General features: G+C 31.7%; 2 protein-coding genes across 5 annotated transcripts; both read left to right on the top strand.

Annotated features, from left to right (window-relative positions):
• Nucleotides 1-1,797: 1,797 nt before the first annotated feature.
• On the top strand, nt 1,798-10,922 carry LOC100799748 (probable serine/threonine protein phosphatase 2A regulatory subunit B''delta). 4 transcript variants are annotated; one of them, XM_006606382.4, is made up of 13 exons: nt 1,798-2,358; nt 3,173-3,412; nt 4,037-4,142; nt 4,386-4,482; nt 6,330-6,435; nt 6,685-6,775; nt 8,066-8,207; nt 8,318-8,465; nt 8,645-8,754; nt 9,367-9,523; nt 9,770-9,895; nt 10,003-10,154; nt 10,337-10,922. In XM_006606382.4, the coding sequence occupies exons 1-12, from the start codon at nt 2,209-2,211 to the stop codon at nt 10,141-10,143; spliced, it is 1,614 nt and encodes a 537-aa protein (XP_006606445.1). In that variant the 5' UTR covers nt 1,798-2,208; the 3' UTR covers nt 10,144-10,154; nt 10,337-10,922. The 4 variants fall into 4 exon arrangements, with proteins under 4 accessions (XP_006606445.1, XP_006606446.1, XP_003556454.1 ...); XM_006606383.3 differs by having other exon boundaries at nt 1,799-2,358; nt 10,387-10,922; XM_003556406.5 differs by having other exon boundaries at nt 1,799-2,358; nt 10,332-10,922.
• Nucleotides 10,923-12,759: 1,837 nt separating this feature from the next.
• Nucleotides 12,760-14,030, top strand: PPCK2 (phosphoenolpyruvate carboxylase kinase). Its single transcript, NM_001249731.1, has 2 exons — nt 12,760-13,548; nt 13,637-14,030. The coding sequence occupies exons 1-2, from the start codon at nt 12,771-12,773 to the stop codon at nt 13,681-13,683; spliced, it is 825 nt and encodes a 274-aa protein (NP_001236660.1). The 5' UTR covers nt 12,760-12,770; the 3' UTR covers nt 13,684-14,030.
• The last annotated feature ends 6,456 nt before the right edge of the window (nt 14,031-20,486 follow it).

Here is a 20,486-nt window from a genome sequence, read left to right as displayed (position 1 = left end):
AAAAACATAATGAATAGAGAGAAAATTACATATGTAATAAGTGATATGACGGAAAAGAAATATAAAAAAAATACAGGAAACAAGAGATGAGAAAGAAATATATGCTTATAATTATCCAAGGCTAAAAGGTAGAAGAAAATAGGAAAGACATTGGTAGAGAGAGAAGCATGAGAATCAATCTGTTTCCAAATTTATGAAAGAGAAAAAACCCAACGACATGACAAATTTGGGATAAAACAACCATCTCAAACGTAAACAATTTTGCAATACACATAGGGAGTAAAACTAATAAAAGAGATATTAGCAACATGCTTCAATACTTTATTTTTTACGCACAATTTTTTATGGGGTAAAATTCATGTAAATTCCACTTATTCAACACTAGCCCAAGATGAAGAATGCTCATTGCATATTTGAGAAGCTTTGATGAGATACTTAAAAGGACTTTGGCATTTAGGTTAATATTTGTTAGAGAAGACAATGAATGTAATGTTTGTTTACCTTGAGTACGTCAGACTTGCTTATAAGACTTTTCTTAAGTTGGGGTGGTGTTTTGTGTGATGATGTGTGTGGGTGCCTCTAAGATCAATCTCATGAATTGAATTAATGAATAAATGCTTCGAAAGATGAAGAATGCTCAAAGCCTCAAAGCAGATTTGAGAAGCTCGATGAGATGCTTAAACTTAAAATGACTCTAACGTTTAGGTTAATATTTGCCAAAGAAGAGGAAGAATATAATGTTATAGAAAATTGTGTACCTTGAACATGTTAGGCTTGCTTATAATACTTTTTTTTTTAAGTTAGCGTGGTTTTTTGTGTGGAGATGGTGTGGGTGCCTCCAAGGTCATCTCATGAATTGAATAAATGAATACATGCTTCACACCTATATAGGTCTTATTGCATACTAGGAACGTTAGGTGAGAGTTGGTTACCACCTAAGAAAAGGTACAATAGTGGTGGTGCATGAAGGTAAAAATGTGGTTAGGGTGTTTCAAGTAAATATATCGAGATGCAAATTCGGAAAATTGATGTTTATGATCATGGTTTAAGTCTAGTCTAAGATGTTCTCTGTAGGTTGCGCTTAATGATCAGGCTTTTTTTTATTGGGCTTACAACTAATCTGGAACAATTTACATTCAAATAAACAAGAAATTAATTTTAATAAATTATTGATGTGAATATTTTTACTATTAACTAAATAAATTTTATCATAAATATATCTTAAAAATTATTTTAAAAATTGACAATTTTATAAATAACCATGTAAAATGTTTTTATTATCAGCATATTCTTATTAATTTTTTTAAGGAAAAAGATACCTAAAAGCTTACCCTACAAAAAGGAGATTTTTTAAAATTAGTATTTTACATATGACATGAACATGCCAACTTTTATTGGTCATCCTATCTATTTTTTAAATTTTTTTTAACCATACAATATAATTAAATCAACTATCAATATTTTTTATTAATTTTATAATTAAAAAATTCTCATCATAACTTGATATTTGTTATTAATTAGTTTTTTTATGGAGGTAAAAATATAAGATTGTATATTAAATTAATGATATTTATAAATTATGAATTTAATTTAATTAAAATACAGAAAAAATATTTTTTATATAATTATTTATTTATTAATTATTAATTATTATGCGTAATAAATTTATTAAGTTTTATAATGATTATTTTAAAATCCTAAATAATTTTTTTATTGATTAGAACCTTAAATGAAATTTTTCTTTCTGTTTTAATTTCCATTTTACTTTGCAAAAATAAATAAAATTACGGGCAACAGATCTCCCTCTCTTTCTCTTGCTTTTTCTTTCTGCACAATTATTTCTTCTTCTCTCCCAATAATTTTCTCTCATTTTCCTTCACTTTCTATCCATTCCACATCTTTCACCAGATCACCATCACCGTACATATCATACGTTGTTAATTGATTGATTCTAAATTCAATTCCGAAAAGATCTAGGGTTCTGCCTGAATCCGCACCTCCCAATCCAAATATCTCCACCGCATTTGTTCCCTTTTTGGTACAGTATCTGCTTATTATAGGTTCCGATTCGCCGGAGGCATTGAAATTCAACTTGCTGCAATTTTTTTTCTAAAGGAGAAAGGAAAAATAAAATTGAGGATTCGTGTTGTTCTTCGTGCTTAGTGATTTGGTCTGTGAATGAGAGATAGAAGAACGAGATTGGTTTAGATGAACATGGAGGTCGTCACTGATGCGGCGTCGTTGGACGTCGAATTGTTGCAGCTCCCAGAATTTTCTGGTTTGGCCCTCAAGTCTAACCTCAATTTCATCGAGAAGCTCTTCAACCAGTGGTTGTCGCTTCCCGAAAGTAATCGATTGGTACGCTTCGTTCCGTTTCGGAATCTGAACATTACTACATTGCATAATTTGAGGGCTCTCCTTAGCTTGCTTTTATTCTCTTTGTTGATATATTTTTATGTATACGTGTGCACGAAGAATGAGATGATTTGAACCACATGTGGTGTTGAGATATTATCCGTGGTTATCAGGCAATGGTTATTAGATATTTAAGATTTAGGGGAAAGATGAATCACTCTTACATTACGTTTTTTTTTTGTCACTGTGACATTGCTGCGAATATTCAGACCAATCTCCGTCGGAAAATTTGACTGATCAACTTTAGTGGGTCTCCTTTCCCAACCATGTTTTTCCATCCATAAGGCTCGAATCCAAGACCTTGCTTAAGGGAATTGAGCCTAGTACTACTCAAACTGGTGACTCGTTGGTTCTTACATTATGTTTAACTCGTTAGACCATTGCCAATAGAGAATGCCGTTGTCACTTAAGAGTTCAGATTATAAAAAAAAAATGTAATTAAAGATTGCTACAGGTTTTGATGGCATTCCACACACCTGTGAGAATTGACTTTTCAAGTACGCTTGGGTGCTTCTTTATTCACCATATTATTAAGTAGTATTTTTTTTTTGTAAATCCCACCTACACCCAAGAAATATAAATAAATAAGTTCCTAGTGATAGTTGAAATATATGAAAAGCTGTTTAACAATGCTATACCTTTTGTATTTTAATTTTGGGTTTCTTGAAATGGTTATGTTGCTCTCCTTGAACATTCACAGAATATCACATGCAAAGTTGGTGATATTGTTTTGATATTCCCCTTGTTAATTGTGCAGGTAACATCATTACTCAATGAAGCAAAGTCTGGTGTTCCCTTGAATGTCCCAGGGAATTGCTCTAGTCCAAATGCTTCAAGTAATTCTTTGCCTTCAATGTTTCCCGCTGGCACTGCTCCTCCTCTTTCACCAAGAAGTACATCTGGTTCCCCTCGCATTGTGAAACAGAGAGTTGGCCCTTCTAATTTGGGTTCTCCCTTGAAAGTTGTTAGCGAGCCAGTTAAAGAAGTGATACCTCAGGTTCAGGCAGTCTGATATATATATATATATATAGTTTTTTAATTAGTAAAATTTATTATAGAAGAGGGAAGTAAAGTATATCTAAAAGGAGGATAAGATATATTCGAGAACAGAAAAAGAAAATACATCAGAGAAGAAGAAAAAAATCCAGCCAAGTTGCCAATCCCATTGAGTATATGAAATGGAAACTTTTCTCTAGACAGCCATTTGTAGAACACCAAAGAAAGGCCATACACCATCCTATCGCATAGACCTATAGCTAGTTGAGGGACAGAGAAACCCATAAATGTGTGACTTTGCACTACACCTACAACCATATAGTCCAAAGATTTGCATGAACTGCAGATTGCTGCAAAACTTTTACCTTGTTTTGCTTAAGCTTGTCACTGAATCATGAGAAGCTGTTCCAAGGACACACCCAATGCCTGCTGCCAAAACCCCCATGAACTTGAAGGAAATAATTTATATCAATCCTATTAAGGACGGCTGTCTAGTTTTCTTAGTATTTTATTTGATGGCATTTTTATCCTGTATCTGGTTCTCTTTGTGTGTTTATGCTTTCTTTTTTCTCTCATGATTCCTGCCATGTTAATGTTTATAATATAAATATTTTCTCACTTGCAGTTCTACTTTCAACATGGACGTCCACCTCCAAATGAACTGAAAGAAGAATGCTTGTTTAAAATTGATCGGCTATTCTATGATCATATGGATGGCATGCAGGTGCATGGTGAGATATCACACATATAAGTAGCTGATAGCCTGAAGGGCAATTTTGTTGCAACTGGTGAAAAGTGATTTTAAACAACTTTCATATTCTAATTTTGTATATAATTATGCCCTCTTTAAATTGAGTAAAAATAACTGATTTAAATATTGCCTCATGATCTTTATAACATTCACTTTTTAATATATTAAAGAGTTGTAACAGCGAGTTCTGAGAATCATTTTACTTGTTTTCTTGGAATGTCAGAATTCAAATCAATTACTAAGGAAGTTTGCAAGCTGCCATCTTTTTTTTCCACTTCCCTTTTCCAGAAGATTGACAATGGAACTGGTGTTGTGACAAGGTGTGCAATTTATTTTTCTGGAACTTGTTAACTTTTTTGTGTCATGACTCATAGATTATGATTCTTGTTTGAGCTGTTGGGCATTTCAAAGTTTTAGGTCTAGGTGCTGGAGTAGCATTACAATTATCATAAATCTCTCAGAAAGATTTTTCACAGCTGAGCTGCTGATTATTGCATTATTTAATTTTGTAAAAGCATGTTTTGAAGTTTTACCCTTTACTTGGCTTGTTATCTACGTTATCCATTCCCTCTAGTTTGTTCTACTTTTTTTTTAATTTTTTTCTTCAAAATACAATCAGGTTTCTGTTTGAAATAATTACCAGCATCATGTTTATTATGCTTGGTTGCTTAATGAAATCTCCATCATAGCTTGAGGATTGTCCAAAGCCTAAGCGTTCCTCAATGCTTCATTATATTTCGTGCTTCTTGATTTCATTTTTTATACTAAGTTTAGTTTTAACAGGCCTTGCATTTCCTTTTCTAATCTTCTGTTTTAAAGCGAGATTTTTTTTTCTTTGCACCAATGTTTATAATGCAATATCTGACACTGAATCATCCAAGGCTCAAAGGAGGGGGAGCCAAACTCTAAAGAGGAGTGTCCAAAGTGAAGGAGGAAGCAACCCATATTATGCCATATAAAAAAGAGAATGGGATTACATCTGGGCTCAGTCTTGAGTCCTTGTTTTATCTAGTCATGGAGGTACTTACCCAGGATATAAAAATGATTATCCCTAACTGCATGCTTTTTGCATATTGTATAGTTTTGTTTGAGAAATCAAGGGAAGAGGTTAACTCTAAACTAGAGTTTTGGAGACAAACTTTGGAATCAAGAGGTTTTCTCTTGAATAGGAGTAAGACAAAGTATATGCATAGCAATTTTAGCAAGAAATAAGAGGAAAATGAATTGGAAGTAAAAATGGGAGATGCCATACCATAAGTTTCTAAGTTTAAATATTTTGAACCAATATTACAAAATAGTTGGTAAATCAATGAAGATGGCACACACAAGATGCAACTTGGTTGCTTAAAAGAGGCAAAAGCATCGAGGATTAATTGTGATCACAAAGTACCTACCAATATCAAAGCACAATTTTATTGTACTGTTATACATCCAAATATACTCTATGGTAATGAAAGTTTGTTTTAAAGAGACAACAAAAGAAAAAGGTGGAAGTAGCAAAAATGAGAATGTTAAGATGAATGTGTGGCTGCACAAGAAAAGCCAAGATACAAAATGATTGTGTAAGAGAAGACATTGGCGTGACAGCGACTGAGGAAAAGATGACAATAAATCGTTCAAGGTAGTTTGGACATGTGCAAAGAAGGCCACTGGAAGCATTGTTGAGAAGAGTAAATTGTATGGTTTTTAGCTTTGTAAAAAGGGGAGGGGAGGAAAAAGACATTAAAGGAAATTGTTAAGAGGTATCTCATGGTGAATAATATCCTTGAGAAATTGGTCTTGAATTGAGTATAATGACGTTGTCCGATCCATGTTGCCAACCTCACCTTGTGAGATAAGAATTTTGTTGTTGTTTGGCTGAAAGGTTCCTATTGTCATGGATGGAAATACACGAGAAATCTTCTTTTTAAATTGCTGTTTTAGTTGAGCAGTATGCTTCCGGTGCAAATATTTTACTTTTTATGCATTTAACTTTCCATCTTTTGGCACCATATGTTATGCAGGTTGAATTATTGTGTGAAAAAATTTGTATTATTAAAAAAGGTAAATATAGTTGATTTGATTCTCTCCTTTCCCATGATGTAGGCAAGTATTGATGAATGGTCTTGTTCCTTGTAATTATTATTTCCTCACTTATGCTTAAATTTGTGATTTAATGTTCCTATAGGAAAACATTTATTGAATATTGGATTGATGGCAACATGCTGGTGATGGATATAGCTGCTCTAATATTCAAAATATTAAAGCAACCACAGCTGAATTACCTTACTCAGGTTTTTTTTTAAAAAATTTTAATTCTGTTTCTTTCTTTATGCTTTTTATTTCATTTAAATTCCTTCTACTCTTCCCAAAGGTACATTCAGTCTTGGTCTAATATTTATAAAACTGTCATTTATTCAATTCCAGTTTCATTCTAGGATGATTTATCCTTTTTAGGGACCTTGCTTATTGATCTCCTTGGCTTTCATATTATGTTCATATCCATCTTTCTTATATTAGAGCAACACTCTACTACATGTCAGGATGATTTTAAACCTGTTCTACGTGAGCTTTTAGCTACTCATCCAGGGCTGGAGTTCCTGCAGGGCACGCCTGAGTTTCAAGAGAGATATGGTTTGTAATTGTAGATTAATGATAATGAGTTTAAATTCTTCTAGCGCATAGTTCTTTAAAACTTTATTTTAGTTGAGGAAGTTTTGTTTCACTTATGAATCATCAATTTCCATGAGATGTACTCAGGTGTGGTCCTTGTGTGACTTAAGATGGTATCTTTGTGATACATTCCTAGTTCCTAATAATAAGGATAGCTGCAGGCATTAAAATAAGTAGGATCAACAGAGTAAGAACATGCATATATGAAGCATAGATTTATGATCTGTAGTAGAAAGAAACAGAGTTTAAGATGAAGGTATAAATAGTACTAAAAAAGAGGCATTTTTCTTAATTATTTTTGGCATCTTGTATCAGTGATTCAAAATAAAAACAAAAATGGCATTGGATTTGGAGGTGCATCTCTTTGTCATAGAGCTGGTTCGACAAAAAAGTGATTCGTTATTGGCAGTCCTAATGCTTAAAAGCTAAAGCAATGTGTAATTTTTTATATAGGCTTTTGAACTCTAGTTGTTAGATTGGTCGGGGATTTTCTTGCAGAAAGAGCATTCAGGGTTCTCATGATACCCAAATAACTAGCTATTTCACCAATTGAAAGCAGTGGGCATTGGCTGCAGCTGCACAGATGCTTATAGACAATAACCAATGGGGTTGGGCAATTGATTTTTCAAATTGGATCTCTGTAAAGCAGTGTCATCTTGAATAGATTATATGTATATTGGATATCTAAATATTTTCTTTTCTCCCACATTAGCAACCAACTTTTGTGCCTGATCCATTTGTTGTTCATCTTTACTTGCTGAAATGAGATGTTTGCCATTTATACCTGTCTCACCACTATGTTGCCACCATAATCTATTACCAAATCTATTAAGATATTAAGATACTATATGTATGGATGATGTGCAGAACTTATGTACTACACATTCTACTGAATAAGAACCTGTTCCGTTGCCTAAGTTCTGTCTTTCTCTCTAAATTCTCCAAATCTCCCCCCTATTTGGGTAAATAGATTAATTAAGCACTTATTTATGAGTTCTTATCACATGATAGCTTATATCATAAATTTGACCATAAAACTAATTCGAATGAGCTAAAAGGAGCTTATAAACCATTTTCATAACTCCAAATAAATGCTGTAAAAGCTTTTCTAAATGCCTCCTAAAGTTGATTGTTGAAATTTGAAATCTATGCTAGTTTGGTTTCAACTGGTATTTGGTTTCTGCTGTAATACTTTATTTTATTTTTTTGCATCTGGTGCAATATTCTTAATTTGATTTTTCAACGTCCCAGCTGAAACTGTAATATACAGAATCTATTATTACATTAATAGATCTGGAAATGGTTGTCTCACCCTGAGGGAGCTGAAGCGTGGAAACATAATTGATGCAATGCAGCATGCTGATGAAGAAGAAGACATCAACAAGGTTTTGAGGTAGATATACTATATTATCATTAAATTCACACAATGACTCTGTTTTTCAGCCAAAATATATTCATAACAAAATGCATTGTGTTTTTACTTCACCTAATAATTGTCTGTAGGTACTTCTCTTATGAGCATTTTTATGTTATATACTGCAAATTTTGGGAGCTGGATACAGATCACGATTTCTTTATAGACAAAGAGAATCTTATCAGATATGGTAACCATGCGCTTACCTATCGAATTGTTGATAGAATATTTTCTCAGGTTTGTGTGGATTACTTGTTGCTTCTGTCTTTGAGATTTAAATGTTTATGACTTCAGCAACAGACCCTATACCCCTTCTCTTTCTAACGCAAGAAGTGTTTGGTTCAGTGTCCATCCACTTTTGTTTATCAGATCATTTATTGAAGTGCAGATTCTGACTTGCTTCAGTATTGTCTCAGGTCCCAAGAAAGTTTACCAGTAAGGTTGAGGGAAAGATGGGATATGAAGATTTTGTTTACTTCATACTGTCAGAAGAGGATAAATCATCTGAACCTAGTCTTGAGTACTGGTATTTATTTCTCATTCATTATCCGTTTCATTTGTTAGTTTCTTTTCTGAAAGGAGTTACCAGATTAGTTGCTCAGGGATGGTGCTTTGTGAAATTATGCACGTGTAAAGTGTGCTTTATTTTATTGGTTAATTTATTTATTTGTTACCGGAAGTCTGGAATGTTATGTACATAATCAAAGGTGAGTTGCAAAGAGAACAGTTCTGATTGAAATAATGTTGATCCAGTCCTTTGTGCCAAGTAACCCATGTCCTTGAGAGCATGGATATGCTATTGTAAGTTTTTGTGTAACTGCATTCTATGCTTGAGCAAGTGTAGTGTCAACAACACTTAGGCCGCATTGTGTGGAACTAATGAAGGAAAATTGATAATGAGATGAACCTTTTCACTTTTCTGTCTGTTCTTTAATTCGGAAGTTGGAGCATATTCCAATCTTTGTACTAAATGTCAGGGTGAAATGAAATGCTTTACATTGTCACTGCTCTCAGCAGTGTCTTACTTCACCAGAAAGCATGCTATTTGGTAAACAGTGGATATTTGACATTGTGGTTGACTTGTTTTCTGATTTTTAAGTCGTCAAAGTACGAGCTGACTTGAAAATGTCACTATTAGGTTCAAGTGCATAGATTTGGATGGAAATGGAGTTCTGACAAGGAATGAACTGCAATTTTTTTATGAGGAACAATTGCATCGGATGGAGTGCATGGCCCAAGAGCCTGTGCTTTTTGAGGACATATTGTGTCAGATAATTGACATGATTAAACCTGAGGTTTGCCTTTCCATCTTTCTTTTGATGATTGTTTGATCTTTTTTTCATTGTGTTGTTGTGAAATAACCTTTGCCTGGAAAAGAAAGTACAACTCTAGTGAGCAGTTTATAATTATTTTTTTCCTGGAATATAGCATATCCCAAACATATTGTCCCCCCTTTTCTGATTATATCTTTGGTCAGTATCATGACATTATTGATTTATTATCTTATATTTTTTAATCATCTGAAATTCTTTGCTCTGCAGGATGAGAGTGTTATAACTCTGCATGACCTGAAAGGCGGTAAACTTTCAGGAAGTGTTTTCAACATCCTGTTCAACCTAAATAAGTTCATGGCCTTTGAAACTCGTGACCCATTTTTGATCCGTCAGGTGCATGAAATATTTGATAAAATTTATTGCATTGTTGAGTTAGTATTTATGCTTGGCTACTGTTAGTGACTTCCTTGGTAATTGGTATGCATGTCTTGTGGGAATAGGAACGTGAGAACCCAACATTGACAGAGTGGGATCGATTTGCTCATCGAGAATATATTAGGCTTTCAATGGAAGAAGACATAGAAGATGCCTCTAACGGAAGTGCAGAAGTCTGGGATGAATCACTAGAGGCTCCCTTCTAAAGATATTTTCAGTAAGTGTTTTTGAAATGAGACTTTCTTCTGAGACTGCTACATGCTTAGAAGTTTGATTTATTTTACTCAAAAATGAATTCAGGAAGTTGAGGTCTCTGTTCACTGCACTGTCCATTCTCCCCTTTCTTCATTTTTTAAAACTCTAAACTTATCTTATTTTGGGCATTCTATATTAGTACAGGGATGAAATGAAATTAATGCCCCCTAACTGATGGACTGGCCATTATTCAGAGACACTGGGCTCAGGATCAGTTTTTAAGTGGGGTTGTGCCAACTTTGCTTCAAAGAGTGAGAAATTCCAAGCTAAGAAAATGTGTTTTTGACGGACGAGTTGCAACAATATTCTGATTTGCTGGTAGTCATATGCATCGGGGCCATTATCGTGGAAGTTTTGCTGCCTTGTATCGCTATCCATGCAAAGTGAGGGGTTTTTCTGAGAAGCAATTAGTCCGGTTGAATTATATTGACAACAGTGAGTATGTTATTTGGGGGCACCCAAGTTGTTAAGGAACATAAATAGCAAGATTTTCTCACCTTTGGATCTTTTAGTAGTTTGCTTCGACGATCAACTCCCTTTTGCCCCAGATCTGTTGAGACATTTGTTTCATCATCTGTGCCTCTGGTTGCTGTCTTTCAGTGAAATTTATCTTTTGTTAGGGATTAAAGAATTTAACGAGTAATCCAACACATAAGATGTCACATTTTTTTTCCTGAACAATTAGATTTATATTTCAAGATATATGCAGCTTTATGTTGGCACTTCCGCATAGGATTCTATTTAATGATATCTTTTTTTTTAGGGGGGCAGTGGGCCGAACTGCTGAAGGGAGTATATATTTTCCAACCAGTCGCTTTCTACGTTGCATTTAGTCGGATATTTTCTTTTTTTGAAACTATTCTGATATTTTCTTTTTTTTTTAAACTATTCTGATATTTTCTTAAAGAAAGCTTTAGTGATCTCCAGCGTTATTGCTGTCTAACTCGTACTAATATTAAATCCAGCGTTATTGCTGATAATTTTTTTTTATACTATTTAAGGTCAATCAATAGGTTTGGGATTGATCAATTGAACGGTTGGTAATTTTATTGAAACTATTTATAGTCAGTATTTTGGGCTAAGTTTTAGTTACTTATTAATAATTTGATTGCATATGGTGCAGGCTTTATTGACTCATTTTGAATTCTATTTCAACTTGAATAAGTGCATTTGATTATGCTCATAAAATTATAGAATAAATATTGATTTGGTAAAATCAGTAAAATTTAACGTCAAATTCTAGTGTAGGCTGTGTAGCCCTTCTCACTTATCTCGAGTGGTGTTAAATTTGGAAATTTTGGTTCAAAACCACAGTTCACTTTAACCAGAGAGTAGACTTCTAATCGTACCCGTTCGTAGAAAGAGGGAAATTGGAGTGGCATAAAGGCATGCAACGTGTTGGCAATAGTATCTCAAGTGATTGTCCTAGCTTGTACCTTCCACTGTCCGGCAAGTCATACGGGCCAAGCCATTTAAGCAAAAGAAATAATCCTAACCTTTTTTAAGGTGCTCTTTTCTTAATGGCTACATATCCGGAAAGGTTTTGGTTCATATCCTTATCATGATTTTAAGTTGGACCCCACGTAAATAGCTTTTGTTTAGTAAAAGAAAATCGATTGCACAAAAAAATGGACTACAAAGGAAGCGATCCAGTTCTTGGATTTAGGCAAACTTAAATTGCTGTGGTGGAGAGAATACTAACTGAGTACCCCACAAATCCTCAACTTGTTTATTTGAAAGAAAATATTCTGCGTGTTATTTTATAACTGGAATTTAATTTTTGTGGACGTCTTATTGTTAGAGTTCATGGATTCGACAGAACTTCATTCCCCCTATTTTTTAGTTAGTTAGATTCACTATCATATTTTGAAGAACAAATGTTATTAATATATCTTTTTTTTTTATTAGACTGTTTCTCATATTTGTATGATAATTTAAAACCTGTTTCTATTCCTTTCCCACTTCTTTTTAAGATAGCTTCACACTATTCAGTAATCAGTTTCCCATATAAAATCTATTAATTTTGAAAACTATTTTCCAAACAAATGTTCTAAAAACATACAACAAAAAAAAACTAGGATATGTTTTCTCATCTGTTTTAATTTGGTTCCATCAATTGTTTGACCAACTTTATTTTGTTATATTTTGAAAACTACAAATATTTTTGCTTTAAATAAAAATCAAACACGCCCTTTAAAAGAAATTTTAAATTTGTTATATAGATTAAAACAAAGTGATTTTGATGTAAACTAGTTTAGTTATTATTTTTTATACTTTTTTTATGATATATATAAGCTAATTTATGTGTGTTTACAATCATAATCCTCCTTTTGTAAAAGTATTAAAATAAGCAGTTGCAAAACAACTAAAGAAAAGAAAGAGATTCAACATGGAGAAGATCAAACGAAATTGATTAGTTTTAACAGCTAATTAAATTGGTATCTTTCTAATTTTACTCCCCGTGTTCAGGCGTGGTGATAAGTGGTGTGGAGTGAGTGAATGGCATCCAGCGAAGGAATATTCGGCGGCGCATTGTCTATAAAAAGGAGAGTTAGAGAGAAGAAAAGTATTGAATAGAATGTGGTCAGCCCTAAAGAGGAATTACGAGGTTAGCGAGGAGATTGGTCGCGGTCGTTTCGGCACCATCTTCCGCTGCTTCCACCCACTCTCCAACCAACCCTACGCCTGCAAACTCATCGACAAATCCCTCCTCCTTGACTCCACCGACCGCCACTGCCTCCAGAACGAACCCAAATTCATGTCCCTCCTCTCTCCTCACCCCAACATCCTCCAAATCTTCCATGTCTTCGAGGACGACCACTATCTCTCCATCGTAATGGACCTCTGCCAGCCCCACACGCTTTTCGACCGCATGCTCCATGCTCCCTTCTCGGAGTCCCAGGCCGCCTCCCTCATCAAGAACCTTCTCGAAGCCGTCGCCCACTGCCACCGCCTCGGCGTCGCCCACCGCGACATTAAGCCCGACAATATTCTCTTCGATTCGGCGGACAATCTTAAGCTCGCCGACTTCGGTTCGGCGGAGTGGTTCGGCGACGGGAGGAGCATGAGCGGCGTGGTGGGGACGCCGTACTACGTGGCGCCGGAGGTTCTGTTGGGGAGGGAGTACGATGAGAAGGTTGATGTGTGGAGCTGTGGGGTGATTTTGTATATAATGTTGGCGGGGATTCCCCCTTTTTACGGAGACTCTGCTGCTGAGATCTTTGAGGCTGTGGTTAGGGCTAACCTCAGGTTCCCTTCTAGAATCTTCCGGACTGTGTCCCCCGCCGCCAAGGATCTCTTGAGAAAAATGATCTCTAGGGACTCTTCTAGAAGGTTCTCCGCAGAACAAGCCTTGAGTAAGTTACTACTTGCTTCTTCTTCTTCTTCTTCTAAAAATTCAGTTTTTTTGGGGGGTTTGTGTTGATGGATCTTTTGTTTTTGTAGGACACCCTTGGATCTTGAGTGCGGGTGACACGGCTGAACTGACTTGAGAATGTAGCTACATGCTGTAGTAGTAGTGTAGCTAATTTTGCCCCTTTGTCTTTTCTCTCTACTAGCTTAATAAGGTCTACTCGTGGTGGCAGAGGAAGGAACGCTTCTGTAAATTTTCATGGTGCAAGTAGTTTTTTTTCTTTCTAGGAATCTTATATCTGAGACTCTGGGTATGAGTCGAGAGAATCTTGTTTTCCACTCTCGGTGATTCTCTCTTTTGTAGTAGAAAGTGAGAAAGTGGGTGATCTCCCAGACTCCCTCCCCCTAGTACAAAGGAGGAGTTTGATTCTACTATCCTTGTAGTTTTTGTATATGTAAATCATAATAAACAATCATTTTGAATGAATGTAAATGGTGTTTAATCTTCTGATTTTTTGGTTTTGGTTTTGATTTCTGTTTACTTTTTGGGGGGGCGATTTCTGTTTTTTTAACCAGCTTAATTGGGTCTTTCGTATCCAAAGGATATCTACAAATCTTCTAAATCTTAGTCACATTTAATGTTCTTTATTTTCACCTAAAGAGTGTATGATGCGGAAGTTGAAGGTTCTCTTTCACAAATTTAGCCATCAAATCAAATTAAATAGAGAAAAAAACAAAGTACGTCGAATAAGCAGAGGATGAAAATTTAATAAGGGTGATTCCTATTATTAGTTGAAATTAGATGAATTTTTAATGAACATCTAAAGTGTTTATTTTAAATTTTATTTAATTCAAATTTTAATTCTTGACAGCATAAGTGAGATGGTGTACCACGGGAAGAACTGTTACTAAAATTAGGAGTAAAGAATTAGAAAAATGTTTGATAAACACCTACTGAGTTATAGAATCTTTAAAATGAAGAGTGGTAATGTTCTTTAGATAAAAGTATATCGAAAGGGTCTCCTTTTAAATAGAGAAAAATCAGAATAATAGTCAAGATACCGAATAGTTATTGAAATGTGTGTGGACCTAAACAAGAGAAGGTAAAATTGTGTCATATCCTTTCAATCTTATTCTCTTGTGAAGAGGCTTATTAATCTAACAACAATTTAAACTTGTTGAAATTTCAAGCGACAAGCGCAGCAATCATAGGTTGACACTTGACTGACTATCTAGTACGACGAAAGACTATCAAATGGGAAAATTGCAGTCAATAATAATGATATTGGACTATTTAGAAAAATTATAAATATTAACCCAAAATAGGGTGCAGAAGTAGAAGGAAGTGAGAGATGAAGACGGATCCTTCGATTGAAATGAAGGAAAGAAAATAGGGAAGAGAAAAATTTAAATTGAGAGGAAAATGAAAGAAAAAGAAATAGTAATTTTTATCTTTACAAAGTTAACTTTTCTCTTCCTTTTTCCTTTTCTCCCATCTAACACAAGAAAATATGTTTTTTTTTTAACTCTTCTAATTTTGCTTTCCTTCACATCCAAACATACAAAGAAAACAGATAAAGAATGAAGATATGAAAAATATATGATAAGAAATGAAAAGAAAGTATGTAATAATAATCCTTGAATTTATCTTTGAGACCCGTTATATATAAAGTTAAAAATAAAATTCATAAGAATATAATTTATGATGATATTTTCTTTATAGTTCTGATATTTATTTAATTATGTAATTTTCTTTTTTATAGTACTTTTAACAATTTAAGTGGTCTTTGCTAATACTTTTTTCTTGATAATCACATGTCTACCTTAACATACCTAGTTTTCTACTATTATTTTTTCTGTTACTTTTTTATAATTTAACATTCTTTGCAACAAAATAAGTTGGTTATATTATAAAAAACTTGCTATACTTTGTTCACTTTAGTCATCTAACTAATTGTGAAGACTATGTGCACAGTCAACAATAACATAATGAAAATTTTTGCTTTAAATATTTAAAAGCGAATTCTGCAGAAAACTGGGGTGCTCCGTCTTTGTGGCATTTGCGACAAGTAACCAAGAAAAACCACGTGGGATGCCATGCCAGTGTTCTGTTTTTAATAAACTCCATTTATTAAATCAACTGTTAGGTCTGACTATAAATAAAGTAGGATGTTATGTTTCTTTTTCTAAAGTGGCGTCTCTGGAAGTTGTGTCAATCTTACTCACTTGAAGAAAGAAACAGAAACTCAACCGTTAAATTTGATTTCTAACTCTTTTTTCTTATAACAGATTTCTAACTTAATAAAATATGTGTAAAAAATAGTTTAAATAATTTTGGGTGATAAAATAAGTCGAGTACTATTATTTTAGTAACACTTTCCCACGCTACTTTTCTACTAAAATTATTATGGGAAAAAAATAAGAACATATCGTAACTGATATTACCAAAAAGTTTACTTTCTATATATTATTAGCATAAAATGGTTTATAACATCAACCAATGATTTTTAATATAATCATTATAAGTATTTACAAACTTAAATACATATAACAAATATGATTAAATGATAGTATAAATTATTATATTATAAAATTGTTAAGTGTAAGTAATAGTATCCTTTTTTTAACTGTTAAGAGGTTCAGATTCCTCCTCAATTATTGTGCCATTCATTAAAATAAGGGAGAGTATAAATTGATAGAAAAGTAGTCTTGCTTATGAGTATAGGCTTATACTATTACTTTATACAAGCAAGCAAGCAACGTGATATGTTTATGATCAGTTATTAATTTTCATACAGTATTATTTATTGGATAAATTGCTGAAATAAAATTTTAATTTTATGTAAGAAAAAAAGGATAAAATAATATTTAACAAACTATACATGAATTTTGTCTTTATTTTATTTCTTCTTCTTCGAATTTTTTAATTGACTATATCCCATAGCTCGGGTATCAAGAGCTCTATTGACATAAATTTTAGATCTTATTCTAATCAATTTCTGAGTTTAAATTTCATGCATTTTTTAGTATTTTAATTAACCTTTTATTATAAAAAACAATATATTTATTATTCATAGCAGCATGCGATTAGAATACAGTATAAAAATAGTAATCAAATTCTTAGTTTAAGCTAAGAAGAAAAATCCGAGATAATATACAAATAATTGAACCTATTTAAAATTTATACTACTAAATTTTATTTTATTTTATAATAAAAAATATTAGTTTAATCACATATTCAAAAAAATGATCCAATCCATTAAGGCATTGGCCATTGGACCACTATGTTAATGGTCTAATGCATAAGTTACTAATTAATTCGTATGATATAATCTGTATAAAAAAAATATATAAATTTTTTTATACATATCTTAAAAAAATGTCTAAAAAGAATCATTACTTTAGAACACAATGATAATGTTAAGTACCTAAAACAATTAAAGCATAAACATTCTTTAAACACAATAAATTGGACAGGTAATATAAAAAATAAATTAATAATCACACTGTAACAACAAAATAATGTCATTTTGAGTAATATGAAGAAAAATAAACACCGAACCTGGGTCAATGGATTAATTACGCATTGATTGATTACATGATTGGTTTAATATTCAACACAACTCGATCAGATTAGTGGTATGTCCAGGTTTTAAAACTGAGTCTAATGATCCGAACTGTTATATAAAAATTTACGTAAGTACATATATATAGTTTGTTTGGTATAGTAGGGGCACAGGATATATTAGTATCTTGTAACATACTAAGGTTCGGGGTTTGTTTGGGTTACTTTTTTATAACGTGTAGTTTTGCGTTTTGAGGAAGTATATATATATACTTTTGATTGCCGATTAAAAAAAACGCAACATACTAACATTCGAAAGAAGTTATGCTTTGGTGTAGTGATTAAAATTATTTTACGCGCAAAAAAAAAATGTAACATTCGAAAGTTTTGAACTATATTTAATATTTCATTCAATTAGATTATTTAATTCAAATGGAAGCATGGTTTGTCATATTCCCCTTAACAGTGAGAATGAACTAAAATCTTGCCGTGTGTTTCGATAGGTGGAAATTTGAAAACATGAAATTGGCCATGGATCATGACTCATGACGTACTTCCGGTCAAATCTTTAGATATTTCATAATTATATTATACCATATAACACTAAAAAGTTAGTCAATTATACTCAGTAGCCAGTACTCCATTAAAGCAAATTAGTTTAATTGCAATTATGATTTATCTTAATTTTCTTGAACGAAAAAAGAATGGATTAAAAATTGCCGTATGTGTTGATAGGTTGAATACAAGAAATTGGCCATGGGTCATGCACTTCCAGTCAAACTTCATATATTTCATAATTCTATACAGAGATTCATTTGAATGGGGAGAAAATAATGACTACGAAGTTTACTTCGAAGACACGTTAACTTAATGACAATGTTCATTTTAACAGAACTTAATGACAATATTTGTTTGCAGAAAAAGAGAATATAAAAGAAAGAAAATAGTAAAATGAGGTGGAATTTATATTTTATATTTTATTTTAATTTTAAAATTTTATCTCAACTTTTTTCATTATACCAAACAGAACTTAATGATAATATTGTTCACTTAAAAAAATACAATGTTGTTGACCAGTATCTTAGATGTATTAATAAAAAAATTAAAAATAAATTAATTCACTTTTTTAATTAATATCTTTAATTTACTAACTAATAATAACCCAAATAATGATGATGATAAGAAATATTAATAACATATTACCTAACATATTTTTTGTTATTAAAAGAAATATATTTTAAATAATACAATTTATAAGTTTAGTTTCTTAGTTAATAAATTTCGTTTAATTTTATAATTTAAATAAGTTTTAATTAATAATAATTTTTTTAAAAAAAAAAAAGTGATATAAAGTGTTCCTTATGACTAAGGGGTAGACATATGTGAAAAGTATGAAAGTATGAATGTGCTTGAGAATGGAATGGCGTATGTATGCAGTGATGTGATATTGTGATGTAGTCCATATAAGTACTTAGTAAATGGTGAATTTAACGCGAGAGAGATTTAAGATAAGCCATGGCATCTATATCGATTCCCTTATCAGATATCAATTCATCGTGGCCCATTGTCAGTAGTACAGAGAGTATGACCACTTTTTATTTTTTGGGACCAGCGTTCACATGTCAAGTAAATTTTAGCTGAAAAGACGTTTTACCACCTTCATGTCAAGTAAATTACTATTTTCACTATATTTTTAGTACTAATTTATAATGTGTTTATAAATTATTTATCAATTATAAACTCAAAATTTAAATTAAAAAATAAATTATATAATACACATAATTTAAAATAAATGTTAAATATTAAAGTGCAACATAAACATCCAAAAAGTCCCCTAACAAATCGATTCATAAAGAATAATTTACTCAACTATATAAATATTTATCATATTGATTAACCATTCGATTGGGGACTCACAATAATAAATTAAATAATCCAGTTGACATATGTGAATTTGAGTCACTTTTTTATTTATATAAAATTAAGTAAAAGACGTATTTTTGTTTATGTATTATTATTAGATAAAGTACATTTCATTAAAAAAATTAAAAGTGAAATGAGACATAAATGATCGCACTTTTTTATAAATTAAATCATTTTTTTGTTTTTTAAAGACTAAATTATCATAAGATTATAGATTTAAGGATTAAAATATCATTTATTCTTAAAAAAATAAGTTGAAAAGGAAAGTTAAAAAATAGAATAAAAAATTAATCTTGAAAAAATATTAATTTTAAAAAAAAGATAAAGAAACTGAATTTAATAAAAAATTATTTCTTTTTAAAATTAATTAAATTTTGAATTAATTAATGTTTATGATTAAAAAAAATTCCATTACTTTAAAGAAATTCCTCCTAAAATTACGTGTCTTTTGAGTGAAGCAGATAGAGATGTGGGGGAGATTAATGTGATAAGTTCCGAAAGGTGTTGAATGCTTATCAAACACCTTCGTATTGGAATCCATGACATGTGTTATGTGTATACTTATTTATGTTTCAAATTTTAATAGTAATAACTGTATAACTGTACGGCCGGGGCGGCTGTCCCCACAGCACGTGATCGTGTCTCAGCCCAATAATTCATTGGATGGGCTTTTTGTTTTCTTTCTCATTACCTTCGATGAATTGGTTACCAGCTATTTTGTTTATTTATTTATTGTTTAAGGTTATTTTGTAGAAATAAAAAATATAATAATATCTTTAGATTATATTAAAAAAATTGTGTATTTTTTTATTTTATTTCATTTTTTTCACTCCACACTAGATGTGCGTGTAAATTAATTAAATATTAAGAGATAAAATAAGGATATAGTTGATAAAATAATAATTAATATGATGTTAAATTTTAGAAACGACAAATAAATAAAAATAAAAAAATTCCCAAATACAATTATTAAAAAGGATTAGATGGATTATTTTTTAAAAAAAATAAACAAAAATTAATATAGTAAAGAAATAAAAATAAATTATAAAAACAATTTTTATTGTAAAATTAATAAATACATATACATTTTTTAAGAATAACTAAAATATATTAACAAAACAAATATTTTTACATTTTCATGCAACTATAATTCATCATATAGATATATAATAAGTTTGGTTATTTTTATAATAACTAATTTAAAAGTCATATGTATATATTATTTATTAATTGATAATGTAAAAAAAAATCAAAATGCATAAAATCACTCCTAATTTATTTTACAGTGTAAAATTTAAATAATTTAAATAGTATCTCATATATGTTTTTAAGAAAAAAATAACCATCTCTGCACAAATCGAAAACGTTCACCTCTTTTTGGGTGGATTGAGATGAAGAGAGGAGAGGGTTAGAAATAACTAAGAAAAAAAGTGAGGAGAAATAAAATAATAGATG

Source organism: Glycine max, chromosome 20 (assembly GCF_000004515.6).
Source record: "Glycine max cultivar Williams 82 chromosome 20, Glycine_max_v4.0, whole genome shotgun sequence".
NCBI lineage: Eukaryota > Viridiplantae > Streptophyta > Magnoliopsida > Fabales > Fabaceae > Glycine > Glycine max.
Note: the sequence above shows the minus strand (reverse complement) of the source record. Positions and strands in the feature narration are given on the sequence as shown.

What these genes read in the sequence shown, in the direction of transcription:
- LOC100799748 (XM_006606382.4), top strand. Translation starts at nt 2,209, where the DNA reads ATGAACATGGAGGTCGTCACTGATGCGGCGTCGTTGGACGTCGAATTG. An exon ending in AGCTGAATTACCTTACTCAG is followed by an intron (nt 6,436 to 6,684) that starts GTTTTTTTTTAA and finishes ACTACATGTCAG; the next exon opens with GATGATTTTAAACCTGTTCT. An exon ending in GACATCAACAAGGTTTTGAG is followed by an intron (nt 8,208 to 8,317) that starts GTAGATATACTA and finishes AATTGTCTGTAG; the next exon opens with GTACTTCTCTTATGAGCATT.
- PPCK2 (NM_001249731.1), top strand. Translation starts at nt 12,771, where the DNA reads ATGTGGTCAGCCCTAAAGAGGAATTACGAGGTTAGCGAGGAGATTGGT. An exon ending in CTCCGCAGAACAAGCCTTGA is followed by an intron (nt 13,549 to 13,636) that starts GTAAGTTACTAC and finishes TTGTTTTTGTAG; the next exon opens with GACACCCTTGGATCTTGAGT.